Source organism: Chamaea fasciata, unplaced genomic scaffold (genome assembly GCF_029207755.1).
Source record: "Chamaea fasciata isolate MVZ Bird 193981 ecotype frontalis unplaced genomic scaffold, bChaFas1.0.hap1 SCAF_1, whole genome shotgun sequence".
In the NCBI taxonomy this organism is placed as follows: domain Eukaryota; kingdom Metazoa; phylum Chordata; class Aves; order Passeriformes; family Sylviidae; genus Chamaea; species Chamaea fasciata.
This window is the reverse complement of record NW_027094086.1, coordinates 13,550,814-13,571,875: the sequence shown is the minus strand read 5'-3', so window position 1 is coordinate 13,571,875 and position 21,062 is coordinate 13,550,814. Positions and strand designations below refer to the sequence as shown.

At 40.0% G+C, this 21,062-nt stretch overlaps 2 protein-coding genes across 5 annotated transcripts in view; both read right to left on the bottom strand.

The window, feature by feature from the left end:
• The window catches only part of TAF2 (TATA-box binding protein associated factor 2), a 60,312-nt gene extending 56,050 nt beyond the window's left edge, over positions 1-4,262 (bottom strand). For 2 of the 3 annotated variants that reach the window (XM_066176876.1, XM_066176885.1), the window contains exons 1-3: positions 3,650-4,262; positions 2,151-2,205; positions 1,223-1,383 (exon numbers count right to left, since the gene is read on the bottom strand). In XM_066176876.1, the coding sequence (XP_066032973.1) occupies positions 1,223-1,383; positions 2,151-2,205; positions 3,650-3,702 (269 nt within the window). In that variant the 5' untranslated portion in view covers positions 3,703-4,262. Of the gene's footprint in view, positions 1-1,222; positions 1,384-2,150; positions 2,206-3,649 lie in introns of those variants that run through there. The other variant, XM_066176894.1, reaches the window with a different exon arrangement.
• A 421-nt stretch (positions 4,263-4,683) lies between these two features.
• On the bottom strand, positions 4,684-19,230 carry DSCC1 (DNA replication and sister chromatid cohesion 1). Of its 2 annotated transcripts, none has more exons than XM_066176855.1 (9): positions 19,003-19,230; positions 17,308-17,476; positions 14,774-14,908; positions 11,831-11,921; positions 10,769-10,907; positions 9,235-9,287; positions 7,953-8,107; positions 7,238-7,386; positions 4,684-6,459 (listed from the first exon to the last, which is right to left on the bottom strand). In XM_066176855.1, exons 1-9 carry the CDS (start codon positions 19,212-19,214, stop codon positions 6,351-6,353), a joined length of 1,212 nt encoding a protein of 403 aa, XP_066032952.1. In that variant the 5' UTR covers positions 19,215-19,230; the 3' UTR covers positions 4,684-6,350. The 2 variants fall into 2 exon arrangements, with proteins under 2 accessions (XP_066032952.1, XP_066032961.1); XM_066176864.1 differs by lacking the exon at positions 19,003-19,230 and adding an exon at positions 18,036-18,105.
• Between the last annotated feature and the right edge of the window lie 1,832 nt (positions 19,231-21,062).

The window sequence follows — 21,062 nt, the reverse complement described above, 5'->3', positions numbered from 1 at the left end:
GGAACCCCTTATGTCTCAGTTTGTGCCCACCGTGTCTGCTGTCAGTGGATGTAAGTTAAAATACATGAAATTCCAACAGAACACAAGAAAATGTTTCTTACTGTGAGGGGCATCAACACTGAAGAAGGCTGCCTGGAGAGACTGCAGAGGTTCCATCCCCAAAGATACTCAAATCCCAAATGGAGACAGCCCTGTGCAACCTGCTCCACCTGACCCCATGTGAGCAGGGGAATTGGACTAGATTATTTCAGTCAGTCTTTCGCAGCATAAAGGACTCTGTGATTTTTTATCAGCTGCTGTTAAACAACACTTTCACTAGAAGTTTTTAAACAATTCAGCAAATTGTAAATTCAACCAAGCCAGCCAAAAGAAGGTGTGAGAATAGGAACATTTCAGCAAATCAAAAGAGAATATCTAGGGAAAACATTTGCCCATTATCCTTGTACCAAAAATGAAATGGCTACAAGATTTTTTGCTGAAGCTCCTTCCCATATCAGTTCCCTAGAACACGCAGGATGCCACATTGTTTTAAATATACTCTTCAATATGAGATGGTGAAGAAATTTAAACTTTTCCTTTCAAATTCTGAAGTGAGTTCAGGTTCTAGGACTTATACTGTTATCTACAACAATAAATAATGACAGTTTCATTCCCTAGGAAAGGCCAAAAGCTTTAACTCTTCATAACAATCTAGAATCCCTGCAATAAGGATTCTGAATTTTTGACATAATGAACAGTAGCATCAAAACCAACAACACTGAGTCACAAAGCAAACAGAACTACAGAACTAATATACTCAAGTGGTTCAGTATCAAGACTGAAAGAAAATTTCATAACTCTGATAATAAATTTGGTGCCCTATATAAATGAACACTGTACTTGCAAACAGAATTATTGAAGCTCTTGCATAACTGATGAATAAAGGAATACACAGTGTCTGTCTTGAGCACACAGATCAAATCCAAGGCCTTTTTCCCCCATCAAGTACTTAATAGAAAATTTTTGATACTTTCACAAAACAACACAAACATATATTAGCACAAAAAATTCTAAAGACTAGTGTAAGAGTGAAAATTATTGCCAAATTACTTCCCCAAAATTAAGACCATACCAAAAGTTACCATTAGGAAATTACCAGGTAAAACTTGGCAGTGAAATAGAATACATTATACTTAAGAGCAACAGAAAAGACCACATCTGCAGCCTCAAACACACCACTTACTGCTTTGACTCATGGTGACAGACCTCCAGTGTTGGATCATTATAGATGAAAGCAGCTTCTAAATCATTGACTCTCACTCTGTAAATCCGGCACTGCTTACTGTTCAGCTTTATTCTGTTCAGGTTTGCAACTGTGGGAAATATTGTCAGTTCCACATAACCCTAGGGAAACACAGATCAAAACCTTTTGTAAAATCTTTATCAATTCAAAAACTAGAGAGATAGAAAAAATTATTACTAATAAAATTTTTAAAAATCACTGATACAAAGATGATATGATTTTCATATTTAAAAAGGAAAATTATTTGCCCTTTAGATTTTCTACATTGTCTTTCATGTCATTTAGCAGGTGAATTTTTGCAGCTGTAAATGAAACAAAACAAAACATGACTGACAATCATGCCTGTTTTACTGGAAAAAAACCTGCCCTATTGCCTAGGTTTCAAGTTATTAGCATCACTATGTTGTATGTTTTGGTGTCTGAACTTGAGACAAGGAGTCTTAAAACCCAAGCAGAATCCTTTTAAGCACATATGTAAACAAAGACCCTTGGAGACTTTAGGCCAGAAATGATGAAAGTCTCTTCAAAGCCCAAGTGAACTCACACACAAGGTAGAAAACTCTGTAAGCCTATCCCTAACATCAGCTAACACTGTGTGAGTATGAATCCTGAACTGCAAATTGCTCTGTAATATTTACAATGCATCAGCCTTCATTTAGAAATCTTTTTCTGAAAGTGCTCACAATAAGAAGGTATTTAATACATCTCAAGCAACGACAGACTTATGAGAAACATCAGATTAGAAAGTATAACATATGAAGTAGCTGAACAGCATAATTAGGTTGTGAGTACAGTTTTTTTCCTCTAAAAGCATGAAGAAAACCCAGACACTTAGTTTCTACTTCAGACTTTATTAAGAAATACTTACTACAACAGACTTTCTCTGAAAATTTATGTTGTTGATACAAACTACCTGATGAGTTGTGCTGAAAGAAAAAAAAAAAAAAAAAAAGTAAGGTTTTGCACAAATGCCAGCATTTAAAATAATACTTTAACCCAGTTTAACAGAAACCCACATAGGATATGTGCATATATAAATAAATACTGCAAATAGAATATACTTCTATGAAAATCATTAGTGATTGTCTCAATCTTTTATGCTGTCTAAACCAAATAATGAATAGAAGTTACCCACAATGTCAGGAAAGTCTCCCAAAAAATCAAACATAGTTTCATACCAGTATGAACATTACAGGTAATACAAGAAGATAACTCTTGAAGATGATTTTTGAACAACGCTTATCTGTATTTAAAAGTAAAGAATTACAAATGGCAGTGTCAAGGTCTAACACTGTAGTGATGAGCTGTATCAGTAGCAGCATGAGCCATAACACTTGCAGTCAGAGACCAGGGGAAAGTTTACCTGGAGAGCTGACACTCGTATGTAATTTATATGAGCAAGTATATACAGTATGTGCTCTTAAAATTACCATGCCATAAGAATTTATAACTTAAAATAATGCTAATACATTAATCAAGATAGGTATTTTTTGCTAGTTAAATGCTTAAATTTTGAGTGACATATTAGAACTCCTGGTAAATAAAACACTGATTTAAAAGGTAGGAGATAAAATAATTTCAACTTTTTTAAAACCCTGTAAGTTTTTTCTGTGTATTTTGCTGTAGGTGTTATCTTCACAGAAGTGCATTTCATGACTCAAGATAAAACCTTGACATAATTCAACTTCTATGGCACATCACACTCTATCTGCACATATCCTGTGCATTAAGAAGTGACATAGCTCCACATGACAAAGTTTGATTAAAATTATCAAAAAATTGCATCTAAAAATGGATTCAGATGTTACTTACAGTAAGAGTATATGAGAAGACTCATTCTACTCAGAAATACATTTGTGTAACAGATTTATAAAGAAATCAAGGAGGCATAACAAGAAATCTATTAAAATGGACTGCAATCCACTACCAACTGCTTTGTAGCTTGGTTGCAACCCAAATAGTGAATGTGTAAAAATGACAATTTGCTTAACAAAGCAGCTTGCTGCAAAGGCAAGCAATTTTTTATACATAAAAAAGCCCTCAAGTCCAAAGGGCTTTTTGACACAGTACACATGGAACATCATTGTATGGTCTTTAGCAATGACGCTGTGTGAAGAACTGTCCAAGGTTTGAAGAGCGTAATATAAATACCTTCGTGAGACTGAATGGTTGACAGACTCGCTGCCCATGAATAAGTCCATTTACACATTAAAACATACATCCGCAACACACATTTTCTGAATGCAAGCTACACCACAAGGAACAGCTCCAACCTTCTTAAGTAAATCACTATTAATCAGCCTGTGGCCTGATTCAGTGTGCAGTGGTCTTAAGTACAGCAATTAAAAAAATAAAATGGATACTTATAATTTATAGGGTCTTGGGCTTTCAAATCCTTTGTCTCCTTTCTTCCTATTCATCCTGAACCGCAGCACTAAACACACACTGCTGACCGTCAGACTGGCATCAACATCATCCCCACTCAACGGGTCCTTCGATTTTTCCCCGTGTCACGTCGTATTTGATCACTCATCTCCTCAGCGGATGTGTGACCCCCAGCAGCCAGGAATCTTCAGCTCGAGTGAGCATGGTTACAGCACCACCACCACCAAGCAGTGTTTACATATAACCTTCTGTAGGTGCACACGCAGCCCCCTCTGTCCGCTGGGGTTACGGAACCAGTCCAGAGGTGCTTCCTCTACGCGGGACCTACGGAAAGCAACCGGCTCGGCGGGCGGCGGCGGCGGGACCGACGGAATCAGGAGGGCCGCGGCCAGAACGGGCAGGCACCGGGGCCCGTGCTCCTGGGAGCGCCGGCTGGGGCAGCGCCGTCCGCCGAGAGCCGGGAAAGGTGCGGAGGGTCGAGCGGGCCGGGCAGTGGCCGGGCCCGGCGCAGGGTCGGCCCCGCGGGTCTCCCTCAGCAGCGCGCCCGCCGCGGCCCTTCCGCAGCCGCCGCCATCTTGCCGGTCACCTCCGACCCCGCGGTGAAAGGTCACGGCCCGGCGAACTGAGCTCTAGCGGGAAAGGCTTTTGGAGTTTTGCTTTTTACAGAAGGAAGGCTCAGCGGCGGCAGCGGGAGGAAAGAAGAAGAAAAAAAAAAAAAAAAAAAAAAAAAAAAAGAAGAAGAAGAAGAAAATAAGCCACCCGAAAAACCCTATAACGGAGAAAGGGGCCGCGCCGTGTCCCCGTGCGCAGGCGCCGCGGCTCGCGCAGGCGCGGGCCTGGGAAAGGCGGGAAGGGGCGGCGGGAGCAGCGCGCGCCCGGGCACGGAGCGACCTCCGCCGGCCCCTCCGCGGGTGTCGCCACGAGAGAAGGTTCCTTCATAACCAAGATTGTTTTAACTGACTTCAGATTCATCTGTTTTAGGTTAAAATAAATGCTTGCATCGAATAAACTGTTGGGACTGTAAAAGCGTCATTTCATTTTGAATGTCTAACAAAACCAATCAGGAGCACTGAACACATGGAATGATACAAAAAAAAATTAAACTCCTCACAGATGTAATAAAACTCTATTCATGAAATACTTAATTTCTTATTTGTTTTACAAAGAAACCTCTATGTAAATACAAACTTGGACCACAAATACAAAAGTATCAATTGTGTTGTGTTTTTCAACTAAGGAACCTGTGATGCAATGGAAGGAATTTCCAAGGCTTTTCCGTTCATATTACCATTGATCTCTGGAAGTGAACCTTCTGGTGCTATTGGAACCAGACAGCCAACAAGGCAGTTCTTCCCAGAGAAGAGCCATTCTAGGTCTCCACATAGCTGGTCAAACACCACACCCCTGCACCAGCAGTGTGGAGCACAGGGCACTGACCTTGCAGTACTGGGCACCATAAACAGAGCTCAGGAAGTGGCTTTTATTTTCAGCTTTTTGTCTGTACCAAATTCCAAATACACACACTGTGCATCTTAAAGAGTTATATTTGATTTAGGAGAGGTTTCTCTCCTCTGCCCACTTACTCTACAGCTGGAATGCTGGCAGTTCCAAGCAAGGTATTTCATACCTCACATCTGAGTCTGATAAAAAAAATGCTTTTTGTATCAAATAACCTACAACTGTTAAGTTTAAAATATAAATCTGCAAACTATCTAAAATTAAACTCTGGTTTACTGACATGCACACAATCCTTTTTAATGATTACAAAATTACCATCTCAGGCACACCATTTCATGGCAGTACTGGAAAAACATCCTGTTTCATTGCTCTACACAGAACAATATTTTACTGTAAGGTTTCAAGGCAGAATTTCTATGTGCAGTTATTTGCCATAACAAAGTTCAAAAAGATAATTCTACTACAAAGTTTTGTAGGTTCTTTTTAAAAAAGCACAAGCAGTCTTCTGTAAAGCATTAGTTTTACTTCAGCTACATTTTAATGACCGTTTATAGGAAATTTGTAACACAATATCCAACTACTTTCTCTTATATTCACACTTCACTACAATTAGGTTTTTTTATAATATATATAAGGCCATTCTGCCAAGTATTAAAGTGTCAGGTGCTTGTACGGATGGTGTTCATAGACATGACCTTAAAAAGAACCACTTTTCAAAATTAGGACTGGTGTAGCCTCAATGGAGAATGATTTGTTCATGAGCCTGATGAGCTCTGTGCTATTGAAAATGTGAACGCTGCAATGAAACTTTTATCTTTAAGAATGGCTACTAATGGGCAGAAGAATAAAATTTCCATTTTGCTATTCAAATAAATTCAATTGATTGAATTATTATCAAGGGGGTTTTATATTTTCATTTCAGACTTACAGATAAACAGATTAAGTGTATTCAAAAAGCAGCTCTAGCTTAACTAGACACAAAGGAAAAAGAAGCTGGGCAAAGGAAGGTTTGCAAAGGAAGGTGAGCTGAATATCATTCCTTAGAGGCCACAAGTGCCCTCACACTCTCAGCTGAGCAGAAAACACAACTTGTTCAAGCAGCCTAGCTGCTTAAACTCAAGTACACTGAATAATGATGGTTGGCAACTCCTTTCCCCAGAAGGCAGCAGCAAGTAACATTCACTGTTACTACATTCAGTATCCTCAGTTCTTCAAACAATACTTGTTATGAGATGGGTCTTCGAGAATTATAAACTTTAACACCATTCAGCGTTGAGGAGCGAGCATATTTTGTCAGAAGAGCACCAACAGTCTGCTTCTCTGCACACAAGTCTCTAAAGAGGAAATAAAACACACAACACTGGCATTAAGAGATATTCTCACACAAAATAAATCTCTAAAATATTTGTAACTACAACAATAAACTGGATTAGGATATTAGGAAAAAACCCCAAACTATTCTAACAATTACATAATGCTTTAAATTACCTAAAGTTTAGAACTTACCTTGACATTTAAGCACAAGGCAACACTACATTACTTACTTCAGAAAAAAGAATTTCAGGTTTTAGGCAGAGTGTTTATTACTACTGCTCTCTATTAGAGTCTTCAACCTAGCAAAACAGTTACATTACAGTAAATTTAGAGCCACTCATAAAGGGTTGATGCAGTTACTTCTGGGTTAGTATCAGTATCTGCTCACATATATCACAGTTGGACATTCCAGATAGCGCAGTAGCGTAAGTCTTAACCACCAAAGGAACAGAGGATGCAGTACAGGAAGCACTACTGCTCTATAGTTCTAATGTTGTAAATATAGAGACTCATTGTAAATGTCAGGAAGCTCAGCCTTTGAATTTTGTCTGCCTTAATCAAATGAGAGTTATCACCCATTTAAACTCAGTAGGATCAGCTTTTTACACACAATTAAATCCAAAAAAGCGAGTTACAGATCCCAGAGATGGGTATTATACTCATATAGAATCCATATTAATTCAAAATGCAAAGTATAGTAGTATCACTGAGGCAGTGATAGCTCATCAGAAGCCAGCTGTGCAAAAAGGGAAGCATATAATACTAATAATATTTTAATAAAAAGAAATACATCCTTACTGTATATAAGGGGTAATATCCACTTCTGTCCATTTTTGCCGTATGCCAAATAAGCTGTTGAATCTTTCCTGATTGTCTTCAGGTAAGTCTTCTACTTTTAGCAGAAAGATGGTCTCTGGTCTTGAACTTTTATCCACAAGAGCCAAGCCCTGTAGATCAGCATCAGAAAGGAAATGTTAAGTACTGACAAAGAAATTAAACTTCCTTTTTTCTGACAATGCACCATAGAAGTTGCTCTTTGCAGATCAAAAGCCTTCTAGAACTGCACTACTAGAGGCAAAGTGAAGAAGTATCATAAAGGCACTGTTTTACAGGCAGTATTTATAATTTCCTTTATGAAAAGAAGGGAGAATCCATTGGGTTCCAGTATCTCTCTGCCTGCTTTGAACAAAAGGATTCCCAGAAGTGTTTGCTTCTCTACTGGCTGTCACTACAATCTGTTCAACAACAGCTTCAGCTTCTGTTCTAGTCACATTTACAAGTTGTAACAGTACAGCTGCAACCTTTCTTCAAACAGTGAAACGTGCCTGACTTACAGAAACCTGAATTATCAGGATTCCAGACTACTGGTGCTCATGGAGAACGTCATAAAGCATACTTGAACTAAAAAACTGACAGAAACAACACAATACCCAATAATGGATAAAATCTATATATTACACAAGTCAGTTACAGCCTAGTCACAAAACAATCCATTCTTCTTCAATGTGTTTACCTGAAGCTGATCAAGCCTTGTTGTCATCCCCTCAGGGACACTCTGTTGCCAGACTTCTTCAAACTCTGATAGATTGAATTTAACTGCATTTTGCAAAAGCATTTGTGCTATAGCTCTGCATATTTTATCTTCATGCATTTCAAAGAAAACCTCCCCTGTTGAGAAGCAAAAACTAGGTTATCTTGGGTTCTTGCCTTTTGATAAAAGAACAGACTTGTATTTCCATTCCGTTCTACAGTCTTCTATACACCAAGCATCCTCTTTTTTCTTTTCCTTGGGAAATAATTTGACTCAGTATTGATTTGGATAAATTATGGTATCTTCTCATTCTCAAGAACAAATTACACAGAATGCAGCCGCACTGTCCCAACTACAGTATTAATTTGAATCAATAAATGTTTGCCCTCCATGTTTTCCCCTTTCACAGTGCATCATTTCTCCTACAGCTCTCATTCCTATTTCTGAATGCCATGTATTAAAGCATTTGCTTAAACAATTAACAAAACTTTCACTTCTTTAATCACCCTTATGAGATTATGAAGTGACGAGACTTCATTTTTCTCTCACACTGACTTGGCTAAAATTTTCTGAACCAAATCAGGTATAAACACTTCCTTCAATTGTTTCAGCCACCTGTCAGACTTGTTCCTTGTGCAAACTGCCTAAATATATTAAGAGTCTGTTGTCACTCCAATTACTTTCCTACGTCCTTTAAGGTTGAAAGCAACTCCTACTTCAGCCAAAGGTGAGATGAAAGCCACTGTGGGGAAGACTTCAGTCTGAGATTAGGGCAGTGCAGTATTTTATCTGTGTGTGAGATGGACAATGGAAATCCAATCAATACAACCAGCAGATCTTGTGGTGCTGTTCAAGAGATCAAAGGCAGATACCTACTTCAGGCAAGCTGAATTCATGCCATTTACTATTGATAATAGCACAATTAATTGCTTAAATATCTGAGATCTTCTAGGATTTCTAAAGGGAGATGTCATCTAAATTTTACTAGTAATCTCTCTTTAGTCATGAAATTATGGATTGTAGACACCTAATAAATAATTTCCAGTACCTCTGTTCACAATTGTATTGAACAATTTAATAGCCTTTTTTTCCTATGAAACTTCCTTTAACAATTGTACTGATTTTTAGCCCCTTTTGCTCCCTCCTTATACTGGCACTGTAGCATACTCGTTTGTTTGGGCCATTCTTCTCAAAACCTACATTTCCTCATTAATAACTATTTTTTTTATGCAAAGTCAAACCATGTAAGCTTTCCCAAACTTACCATCATCAACATATTTCCTGCCATAGCTTAAAAGAATGTGTTCTATCATCTCCCTGGGAAAAAAAATCAGAAATCAAGTTCTAATATTGTTTACTAGGACACTACTGAAACAGTTATCAAAAAGATTAAGAAAAAGAAAAAAAAAAATTTGAAGAAAATGGATGATGAGACACATTTTTGTGGGTGAAATGAAGAAACTGGTAAAAAAAAACAGAAGTAAAAGAGAGAACAAAAGGGGACCAATAACAGATGTAAGCTGATTTAACCTGTCAACTCCAAAGGTCTCTTCCGCTTTCTAGTTGTAATTAGCAAAGACTAAAATGCACAAGGAAAATAAGGAATAGAGGCTCTTGCAAGATCACTTCTTTCCCAATGAGAAAGAATTGTATCAGAAACAGTGTGTGGCCAGCAGGACCAGGACAGTGACTGTTTCCCTGTACTCAGCACTGGTGAGGGGCCACACCTCGAGTGCTGTGTCCAGTTCTGGGCCCCTCACTACAAGAGGCACATTGAGGGGCTGGAAGAACACTTCTTTGTGTGTCTAAAGAAGGGCAACAGAGCTGGTCTGGAGCACAAGTCAGATGAGGAGCAGCTGAGGGAGCTGGGGCTGTTTAACCTGGAGAAAAGGAGGCTCAGGGGAGAGCTTATCACTCTACAACTCCCTGAAAGGAGGCTGTAGCCTGGTGGGGGTTGTGACTCTTCTCCCAGGCAACAAGTGACAGGATCAGAGGAAATGGCCACGGATTAAGATCAGAGATAAGAAAGATTTCTTCATGGAAAGCACTGTCAAGCACTGGAACATGCTGCCCAGGGAAGTGCTGGAAAAACCATCCCTGGAGGTATTTAAAAACCAGGTAGATGTGGCACTGAGGGACATGGTTCAGTACTGGAGTTGGCAGTGGTGGATTAATGGTTGGACTCAATGATCTTAATGTTTCTTACCAGTCGGAATTGAACCTATGATGCAAGTCAGAAATTTGGCAATTAATTATCACTTACTGAATAACAGGCACTTTTTTGAAGCTCTGTCATAAAATTATAGCCTAATTGCAGGTATCTTTTTATGCCAAAAGCCAATTTAATGGAAAATGCTACATACTGTAAACTTTAGACTTTTTTAGAATGGGAATTTTGAATTACACCAGAAAACATACCCCCCCCCCCCACCCGGTAGTATGCAACAGGTAAACCAAACATTTTTGGCTAGCTATAGCTTCAGAACAGTTATTTCAGGATGCTCAGCAATTTACAACTTAAGCACATGCTACTTCCATAATTTATAACACAGCACTAATGTTTCTACCATGAATCAATGGAAGTACTACCAATAAACACTAAAATCAGTTTGCTAAGTTATCTGTCTAAAAATTCCCTTGAGTATTTTTAGAAACAAAGAAAATGTATCATTTACACCAGGATAACTAGAATCTACATTTGCAAGACTATAATTCTAATAGACAGCAAGTGCTGTAATTACTACTAGTTAATAATGAATTAAGTAGGCAATTTTAAGTACTAAAATATAATTGTTTACCTGGGTTCTAGAGATCCAAGTTCTTCAAGGCAGACACCTAGAGGAACCTTACTCAAAGGCCAGGACTCTGAGTCTATTAGCTGAGTCACATGATTCAAGAGTTTCATCTCATAGTCAAAGTCTAGAATTCTCCAATATCCTGCCAAACAGAGCACCACAAAACACTGTTAGAAGGAAAACAGTAACACCTAACTTCTATTGCCATTAAGATACATTACTAGAGTCTGAACATTCAGGTCACACGTTTACAACATGCAGCAGCTTTGTGCCTTTTTCAGGATTAAAAACTGAGAAAAGGAACTAAATAATAAGAGCAAATGTAAAGAATGAAACTTAATAATCTCAATTGTTTGTAATTCTTTAGTAATTCTTTAATCACCACAGATACAAAGACACTACAAATATCACTCCAAGATGAATCAGATGGAAAAACTAATACTTTGTTCAGGAACAGAACTGCATGAACAGAACTGGCTGCATTGGCTCTACAAAGCAACAGCTCAGGTCCAGAGAAGTTCACAGAAAATCAGACAACTCTAGGACTGCCATCACTTTGTGTCCCAGGGATAGTTTGGGCATGGCCACATAAAGGATGAGTAGGACCTGTCCAAAGTTGAGGCACTTACTCAAGCCTTTTCTCACACTGAGATATACCCAGTCCAGGAGGACAAAGGACTCTGAAAAGGATAGGGTTACCTCAGAATCAACTATTTTTGCCTCTAGAACTAGAGAAAGCAATATCCACTCATTCATGAAGAGGGTGACCAGCTAAAAAATATTCATGTGGTCAGTGGGATACTCTGATGCCAGTGTTTGTAGCAGTAAAGAAGGAGTTACCCAGGAAAGAGAGAGAATGGCAGTGCCTGCTCAGCTTTATCCTCCTGATCAGATTCATAGCAGCAAAGGACATGGATCTATGGAAACAGGTCTTAGAACTTTGAAGTAACTTGCACCTTGAAAGTCAAGGATATGGAATGGGCTTTAGAAAAAGGAGACATATATTTTGGGGAAAATAGCAGGGTTATTTCCTCATAGGTAATAATATTCTTTAGATACGAATACCTTCAATTTTGCAAGCATCTATAACCTGCAACTGGTGGAGTATTTCTTCTTCACTTGCTTGAATCAGATTTAACAAATCTTCCGTTGTATACTGCAATAAGGGAAAAAAGAAGGAAATAAAAGAGGTTATTCTTACTCCTCCTTTGCTTCAGCGACCATACTAAATATAAGCTATAATGAAGGAAAGACTTAATAGGTGGTTTTTTTCCCCCAGACTCTGAATTTTCTAAGGTTTGCCACACTCTCTGAAACTTTTCCTGTAACTTAAAACATTTTCTCAAAGGATTATTCAATATAAAAGGCAGTCTAACTACAGGAAGGTCTTTGTACCAGGCATAAGTAATATACCTGTATTCCCAGAATGTCAAACTAGCACAAACAGACCTTGTAAGTGAAGTATCCCAGCAAGAATGAAAAGTTAATGTGTTCTGGCTTTCCTAAAATCACATGTTTCAATCTGTGAGATTCAAAGAAAAGGCAAAGCAAAAATCACTTATCCCTTTGGACAGAAGTTGGAACCTGCACTTAGTACCTCCCCTAAGGGAAAGCCTCCTCCACCAGGACTGCAACAGTTACATGTTGTGTTTTGGTGTCTGCTCATCAGTTGGCACACACAGAGCACAGACCCAGCCAAAACACAAACACCTCCCTGCAGAAGTTAGTGGTGAGATGGGATACTGTGGTGAAGACGTGGGTGGAACAGAAGTTATCATGAGGAGTGAAGTAAATGGAAGAAATACCAGACTTCAATGCACAGGAAATAGGACATCAATTCCTTTATTCACATTAGAGCCTTTTTTAATCAACTCTAATATTAAAGTTCTGTTGATTATAGCTTAAGAATATTTCCTATCAGAAAGAAAAACACTGGACTAAGTTTGGATTGAGATCTATCAGACTAGAGGAACATAAATGGAACATACCAACACTAAGATTGGAACATCCACATGTTAAAAACCATTTAATAAATACAGAAAAGCCTCCACTTCCTGCTATGCTATTCCTATGTTGAAGTATTATCAGGCCAAGCTCCCATCAATATGTCAATGAGGGATGACCCTATTATAAGGTACTTTAGAAAAACACTGCTAGCAATTGGGAGCAAAAATATCCCCAGATCAGTACGTGTCTTTGAAGTTTAACCCTGCCATTCAGATGCCTGGCACAGAAGTCCTTGGTACATGTTTCTGCTTTGAGGCCAGCCCAGCAATCCCAACAGCTTTTTTGAATACATCACTGCTCTCAGCTCTGATGCTTTAATCAACTGCATTGCCCTTGCAAACATAAAATGGAATGGGCTGACTTGCACCATGTCCACACCAGCAACTACCAGATAACGTATTTAATATGTTTCTTATCCTTATCAGGTGACTATGATCATCAGAGCATGCCATGTCATTTCACTGTAAAATTCAGTACTAGCCTATATATTTATAAGCTTTTCTCTAGTTTGCTAAATCACAACACCATGCAACAGGTTCTCTGCAGTGCCATAGATGTTTATACCTCTTTTGCTGGAGTACTCTGTGTATGATACAGTCTTGAAAATCATGAGAAGCTTACAGTAAACAACTAAAACAAAGTAACTTGTTTTCAAACAGATTAAAGGTGGCCTATTAATTCCCAGCACATGATAAATGTTAAGTGTAAGCGAACAAAACAACAGAAATCATTACTACACATACATTCTTTGGGATTTCAGTGAGAATTAGTCTCATAGAAAAGAGCTTTCCCCTGGAGAGCTTTCAGATTCATTTAAGAGTTCCACCAAAGGCAAGGTTAAGACTTTTCTACATTTATCAGATATATCTAGTTGTTATCCAGTAAGCTACTAGAGGTAATACATTCTACTGCAAAAATAAATGGTCATCAATCCTCAAAGCAGGCATTAACGTTTGATAGACACTGACATCTTTCTAATATTACTCAATATTATGAATAAGTATTATTTCATATTACTTTTTCATGTTGCTAGCTTTTGACAATGTTTATAATTTTCAAACATTTAAACCCCTTAACTTTTGCCATCCCTTATTTTGCTGTATGTCCTTCTATGCCTAGAACAGCATAGGTAGGCAATTCTGGGGGCAAGATTCTGTAACTAATCAGAAACCAGCCTGTTAATCATCCAAGAAGAGAGAGGCATCATGTCTCTCCAGAGAAAAGCAACATCTGTGTTTGCACATCCAAGCATATGCAGATGGTTTGTTGGTGTCAGCTTCAATCAAGCCTCAGCATAAAATACTTGTGAGCAACTACTTTTTGGATTTAAAGTCAAAAGGAAAACCAACCAAACTAACAAAACCCCAGAATTTTTATCAGCCTTTTATCTAAGATCATATGCTGCACAGTCCAGGTCTCTCCATTACTCTTTAGGTCCCAAATTTAATTTCCTGGAAACCTGGCAAGACAGCAAGACAAGATTTTATTTGTGTTTTCCCTTCTTTTAGTGTGCATTATTCCATGCCTTATATAATCCCTGTTACTCTCTTCAACTCCCTTCTTCTCTTTGTCATCACAAAATATTGATAGGCAAGCAGCTTGCACACGGGTGTGCTCTGACCTCATATATGACAGACCCAAAGAAGAAGGAAAGGCTGCATTATACCTTTGTAGTCATGTAACTCTCAAGGAATTTAGAAAAGATTCTGAAGGTTGTCCTCCAAGAAACTTCCCATAGGAAAAGGGAAATGCCCAGTCTCCTTCGATGTCCTTCATTTTCCTCTTTTAACTAATAAAAAGGTTGCTTATTTGTACTCGCTGAAAGTACTAACAACAACCAACTTGTTTAGAATAGAAGGGGTAATTTATTAATAAAAAATATTAATGCAAAGAAGCACTGTGAATCATGTAAAGGAAAGGGGTTTTTCTACTTAAGGATGTATCTTCACTTTAATTTGCTCATTACCAATTACAAGAAAGCAATTTACACAGCTGATTTACCTTTGAAAATGTTGAAGTCTGATCTTTCTGACTATCAGGCCCTTCATATGGATCTTCCATTAAAAGCTTCCTCAGTTTCTTCAGTTTTGGTCGACATCTCCTTAATTCCCAATAGTTCTTGGAGAAACCCGCAATCTACAAGAGAAAACAGTGACTCTTTAAGCATTTTAACACAGCACCTGGATTCAAAGCTGCTTACCAAAAATTATCAGCAAGCAGTGTTAATCTAGTAACTGAAAACAAGAAACTATTAATAGGGTAATTACCTTAAAGACAAAACAATCACTGCAATGTTTTGAATAAAAAAAATTTACTACAGACATTGAAGAATAGAAATCCACCGTTGATTGATAAAAAATATGTTCATAGTGCATAAGACAAAGATAACAACTCAACTCTGCATGCAAATGACATGAAATCACCATGGGATGTATTTCTACACAATTCCCCTCAAAACTGCTTTTTGTGTCAACAGTAAATTATATTACTGCCATAAAAGCCCTCCTGTATTAACCCATGTCTATCTTCCCCAGTTCTTCCCATGCTTGTGATCTACTTCATGCTCTTTTTACACCTTAATGAATCATCATACCCCTAAGCTCAAGCAAAGCAGACATTAACAAGGACAGAGAGCTACACCTGCACACAACTGACAAGACATCTCTGTTCCTTGCCCTGAGTCAACACACAAATGAAGAGTGCGCACCAGGAAGCTCGGCTGTTCTTGATTCAATGACGACGACTTACCAAAGCTTTACTTTCAGAGTAATCTTGAGGTGTTCCACAGGGTACAGCTTTGACTTCCTGCACAATTCTTTGAAGAGGACACACTATAGGAAGCCCTTCAGCATCATTTCTGCTATTTACCAAACTGACAGAAATGGGAAACAGAATCACAGAGGCCGAACAGGCTCCAGCTTAGTGACTCCTGACCCAATCACTAGTCCCATGTTAAAACAGCTTCCACTAAAAAGCCTCTAGACGGTACTTTAGAACACCTTAAGTGCTTTATTGGAGTACTTGGGGTATTTTAGAAGTCCTCCATTTAAAAAAAAAACCGAAAAAAACCAAAAAAACAACTAAAACTTTAAAATACTATTCCTTTTAAATCAACTATAAGCAAAAACACCTATATATAGAAGAAATTGTATACAAATTCTAATACACAGAAATCTCTCAATTTTAATCTATTACATAACTGGCTTGGCAAAAAAATCAGCTAAACACCAATTTCCTGATAAATTTCCAAGCTTCATGTCAATTAGCATTTACTTAAGTGCTAGGTTTTTTTCCTGCCAGGTTGTTTTCTGATCAATTTGGTAATGAGAAGATACTCTGCATACAAAAATAAATAATTCTAATTAATATTCCAAAGCTTCTAACCTGAGCTGAGCTGTGTGGGGTGAATAAAATGTCAAATGCTTTGGCTGCGAGTATCAGCCATGCAAGTGATAAAAAGATCAGCACCAAGACTGCAAGTGAAGGGCAGTGAAGCCCCAAAGTACTGAGTTCACTTAGTAGCTTTTGCTATGTTTCACAATTTGCATGTAAATGAACCATCTAACACATTTGAAAGCCTTTTGAGGGCTCTTAGAAATAAAACTTTTAAAATAGTTCCTAAGCAAATCACATTTTTATGATATGTAATTCACAGGAATAGTGAAATTATTAAATGTAGCAAAAAAAAGTATGCAGAAGAATATTACTTTCTCATTATGCTACTTCAGCTTGAATTAACTTTTTAGATTAGTTCATTAGACCTCATGAAGAACTGATGTGGAAGTAGGATTATACCTCAATGACGCCATTATGTCCATTACAGCAAATAATTAACTAACAGTATTTGCCTAGCTATTTTTAATAGAATTTAATTAACTATGTTTCAAAAGGGCAGAGAACAAGGAATTCCTAAACTGAGAACTCTAAAATCATTCCCTTTGACAAATGTTTTGATATGCTAATTGAAAGAGCCACCTTTGAACACATTTCTATATTTAAAAAATTGTATTCAGACATGGTAAAATCTCCCTTTTGGGGAAAGCACTCCTAAAATCAACCTGTAAATAGCATACCTAGTTGCTAACACCGAGAAATTATGTTTTCTTTGCAAGCTTTTAATACCTACCACAAGTAATTACTATGCACTGAAAACAAACCACAGTTTTAACTTCTCAGAAACGATAATAATCATACATTATGGAGAAAGTTCAGCTGCCTCAAGAAGGGCCCTTAAGCCATATTGGACATCCTAGGGCATAGTATGGCCCTGTGTAAAAAGCACATTTATAAAGACATCCTCCTGGAACTGGTCAATACACAAAAAAGCTACAGGAGGCTCGTCCTTTCTCCAGTGGCAGCCTGCAATAGTGGCTAAGCAATACCACAGGGCATCTAAAAGGGCATTAGAAGCCTGTGTTTAGCCAACTGAATCCCAGCTGGGTTTCACATATGCATCTTGGACAAAATACAACAAATTACAGACAATAAGAAAGCAGAGAATTAAAGCAAACAAACAAAAACCCTGAAAGACACACCTGTGAATGAATAATATTACAAGATGCCGGATCTGCATTCAGCTCCTCTGGAGTTTTGCAGCCAGGAACAAACAGCAGCATATTTGAAGTATCTGCTATTTTCATGTCATAAGTTTTATCTTTGCTGCACAACACTGCGTGTTCATCCTTTTCACCACGGATTATTAGGCTGGGAAAAAAAAAAGGCACAGAAATAATGAGGTACTTTTACCTGCTTCAGAATGAACAGTTATTAAACTTGTCTGACATTTTCTCACATGTATACATTTGTAAAGAAATTACAAACTGCAGGTCTGTTTGGTTGCAGCAGCCACAGTTCACCAAAATATAAAGATGTAAATGACAATTAATCTAATTGACTATGTTTTTCCCTCTCATTTTAGTGCGGGAAAACTCAAAAGACAAGCATTCAAATTTTTATGCAGAACACACCTAGTCATACACCAATTCACTCAACCCCCCTAAAACATTGATTAAGTGATGCTTAATGAGTGAACTAGTTCACTAATCTTAGAAATTAGATTACAGCTAGAGTTGTTCTTTAACGAGGACTAAAGCTGGCCCACTGCGAAACAAAAAAGCAAACAGAAATTGTGTCTATTGTGCAGAGCTCTTCAGATAATTAATACCTATTTTCTTGCAAGTAATTCCAAGCAGGAAAGAAAATCATCTTCTAAAACAATTCTGGACAAAGAGACAATGTAAACCACCCTCTTCAATTCACATACTTGATTAAGTACAGATTCTGCATGAGGACGAGATAATACCAAAGCAGGACCACGACAGGGGAACATTCAGTTCCTCCCAGGCTACATACACTAACCCAAGTGCTCAAATTCTTTTTAATTAAACTGCTTCTCTTGTTTCCCAAAGCCTGCATGCATGAACAAAGCTCAGCTGTGCCCCAAGGGATCAACACGATTCAGGCATCTAACAGATAATACTTTATCAGTATTCCTAAACAGGAATGGGCTTACTAACATACATCTCAGAGAACTACCTTATTTAGAGGGACTTCTCAGTCCGTATCGATTTAAAGATTTCCCTTATGTCGCTGGCATTGTAGAAAAGGAAGAAAATTAAAACATTATCAAAACCTGATCTAGAACCTGCTCTTGGTCCAGAGTTTGGTGTCACATAACCATCCTACCCTACGCCCACGCTAATACTGCACATCCTTCCCTGCCAATTTGTCTATCTCGTAGGCACCCTGCCATCCATCAGACCTCAAGAGTTCTAACAAGAAAATATCAAAGTCAGCAGGATTCTTTTAGAGACACAATCTCTTTTCTAAATCTATGTTTCTGATCATAGAATCATAGAATATGCCGAGTTGGATGGGACGCACAAGGATCTTTGAGTCCAGCTCCTGGCCCGGCACAGGACTGCCCGAAGAAACACACCATGTGCCCGAGAGCTTCTTGAACCATGGCAGGCTTGCTGCTGTGACTACTTTTTGGGGAGCCTATTCCAGCATTTCCTGAGTTTTGTTTAGAAGCCTCCAAAGCAGGAAGTTTTCCATTTTAAAAACACACAAAAAAACCCCAAACGCTTCTTGTAAGTGTAAATAGCTTTTAGTTTCCAGTGTAACTGAGACAGGTTTAAGGGATTTAAGGGGCAGCTCTGTAAACCGCACCAGAGGAACACAAGCGCGGACAAAGCCGCGGTTCCGGGACATCCCCGCGCCCGCCGTACCTGCGCCCCGCCTCCAGCTCGGCACAGAGCCCCGGCTCCAGCTGCAGCAGGCAGCACTCGCCGCCGCCGGCCTGCGGGCTGAAGCTGAGGCACTGCACGGCCGGCAGCAGCTCCGCCGGGTTCAGCTTGGCCGTCTGCAGCGTGGCGTCCACCTCGGCGCGGCTCCGCACGGCGGCCCCAGCGCGCTCCGAGCTCCCCGCCACAGCCGCCATTCCCCGCCCCGGCGGGGCCCGGCCAACGGGGAGGCGGGCGGCGGCGGCGCGCGCAGCATGGGTTGGTTCCGCGGCTGACGGACGGACCGACGGCGGGGCGGGCGGGAACGGCTCGGGGTTGTCCCGAGGGGAATCCCTTCCCTCTGCTCCTCCGCCGCGTCTAACCTGGGACAAACATCCCGGTTTCTGTGGGGCTGCACAGGAGCCGGGCTGGGGTGCAGTAAAATCTCTCGTTATGCCAGAAATGCGATAAAAATATACAAAATGTGCAAAACTAAATAAAATGACAAAACATTGCAAAAACAGGCCCAATATGGAAGTCACTGCCCAGCTCTGAGGCAACATAAAATCATAGACGTGTTCAGGATGGAAAAGGCTTCCAAGATCTAGTCCAACCCTTTATCCAGCACTGGCAAATCCAGCACTAAACCATGGCCCTAAGTGCCACACCAACTTGTCTTTTAAACACCTCCAGGGATGGTGATTCTACCACTTCCCGGGGCAGTACGTTCCAGTGCCTGACCACTTTTTCTGTGAAGATATTGTTCCCATTATCCAATCTAAACCTCTGCTGGTGCAACCTGAGCCCACTTCCTGTCATCCTGTTACTTCCTAGCTGGGAAAATTCCTGCCGGGCTACAGCCTCCTTTCAGAGTGGTGGTGAGCAATAAGGTCTCCCCTGAACCTCCTTTTTTTCAGGCTAAATACCCCCAGCTCCTTCAGCTGCTCCTCACCTGAGCTGTGCTCCAGACCCTTTCCCAGCTCTGCTGCCCTTCTCTGGACGTGCTCCAGCCCCTCATTGTCTTTCTTGCAGTGAGAGGCCCAGAACTGCACACAGCACTCAAGGTATGGCCTCACCAGTGCTTAGTATAGGGGGACAATCCCTGCCCTGGTCCTGCTGGCCACACTATTGCTGATCCAGGCCAGGATGCCATTGGCCTTCTTGGCCACCTGGGCACACCGTGGTTCATGTTCAGTCACTGTTGACCAGCACCCCTTTTCCACCTGACAGCTTTCCAGCCATGCTACCCCAAGCCTGAAACATTGCTGTGGCACTCTCAAAGTTTTTCCTTGACACCAGAGCATGACAGCAAGTGTGGAGAGAGGAAGACTGAGTGTCCAGGCCACCACAATGGGGCCTGACAGTGGGTGGGAAAGCACTGCTGAGGTAGCTGCCACCCACTGGTGTCACTCACCCCAGGTCCTTCTGTCCTTCTGGGGACAATCTGACAGAGGGCAGCTATCTGCAGGTTCTCATCCACACATGACCCCTTAGGAAAGGGCTTGCACAGCCTCCACGCGGAGGTTCATCTCCCCATGACTCAGGGCTCAGCTCAGGTTCATGCTATGGCCTGATGGGGCTACATCTGCCAGAGGAAGATGTGAGAAGTGCTTGAGCTAAAACCATGACACAAATGAGTGGAAACCACAGGCATGCGCGATTATTGCAATGGAAATAGTCTGCAGCTCAGAGATTCAAGGGGAAGTCCATTGACGTCCTTAAACCATAAGAAGAAAACAGAGGTGGAGGCTAAGAACATAGCAGCTAAGCAACAGCAGGAGTCAGACTTCTGCAAGGAGCAGCACAGAATGCCTCTTCCCTGCCTTGTCCAGGACAACTGGCTCCTCAGACACTCACTGATTTTTGCTGCAGAGCATAGCTGCCTGCTGCGTGCATCAGCTAACAAATAGTTACTCCGTGCTCCTAAGTTACGTCTATGCAGTTGCAGAGTACCTTTGTGCTTGGTAAAAGTCTGTACCAAATGACCCAGATGAGGAGGTCATAATTGTTGTAAATAAAGGGCCAGGAGACCTTCTGCTCCCCCTTTTTTATGCCTTTATTAGAGG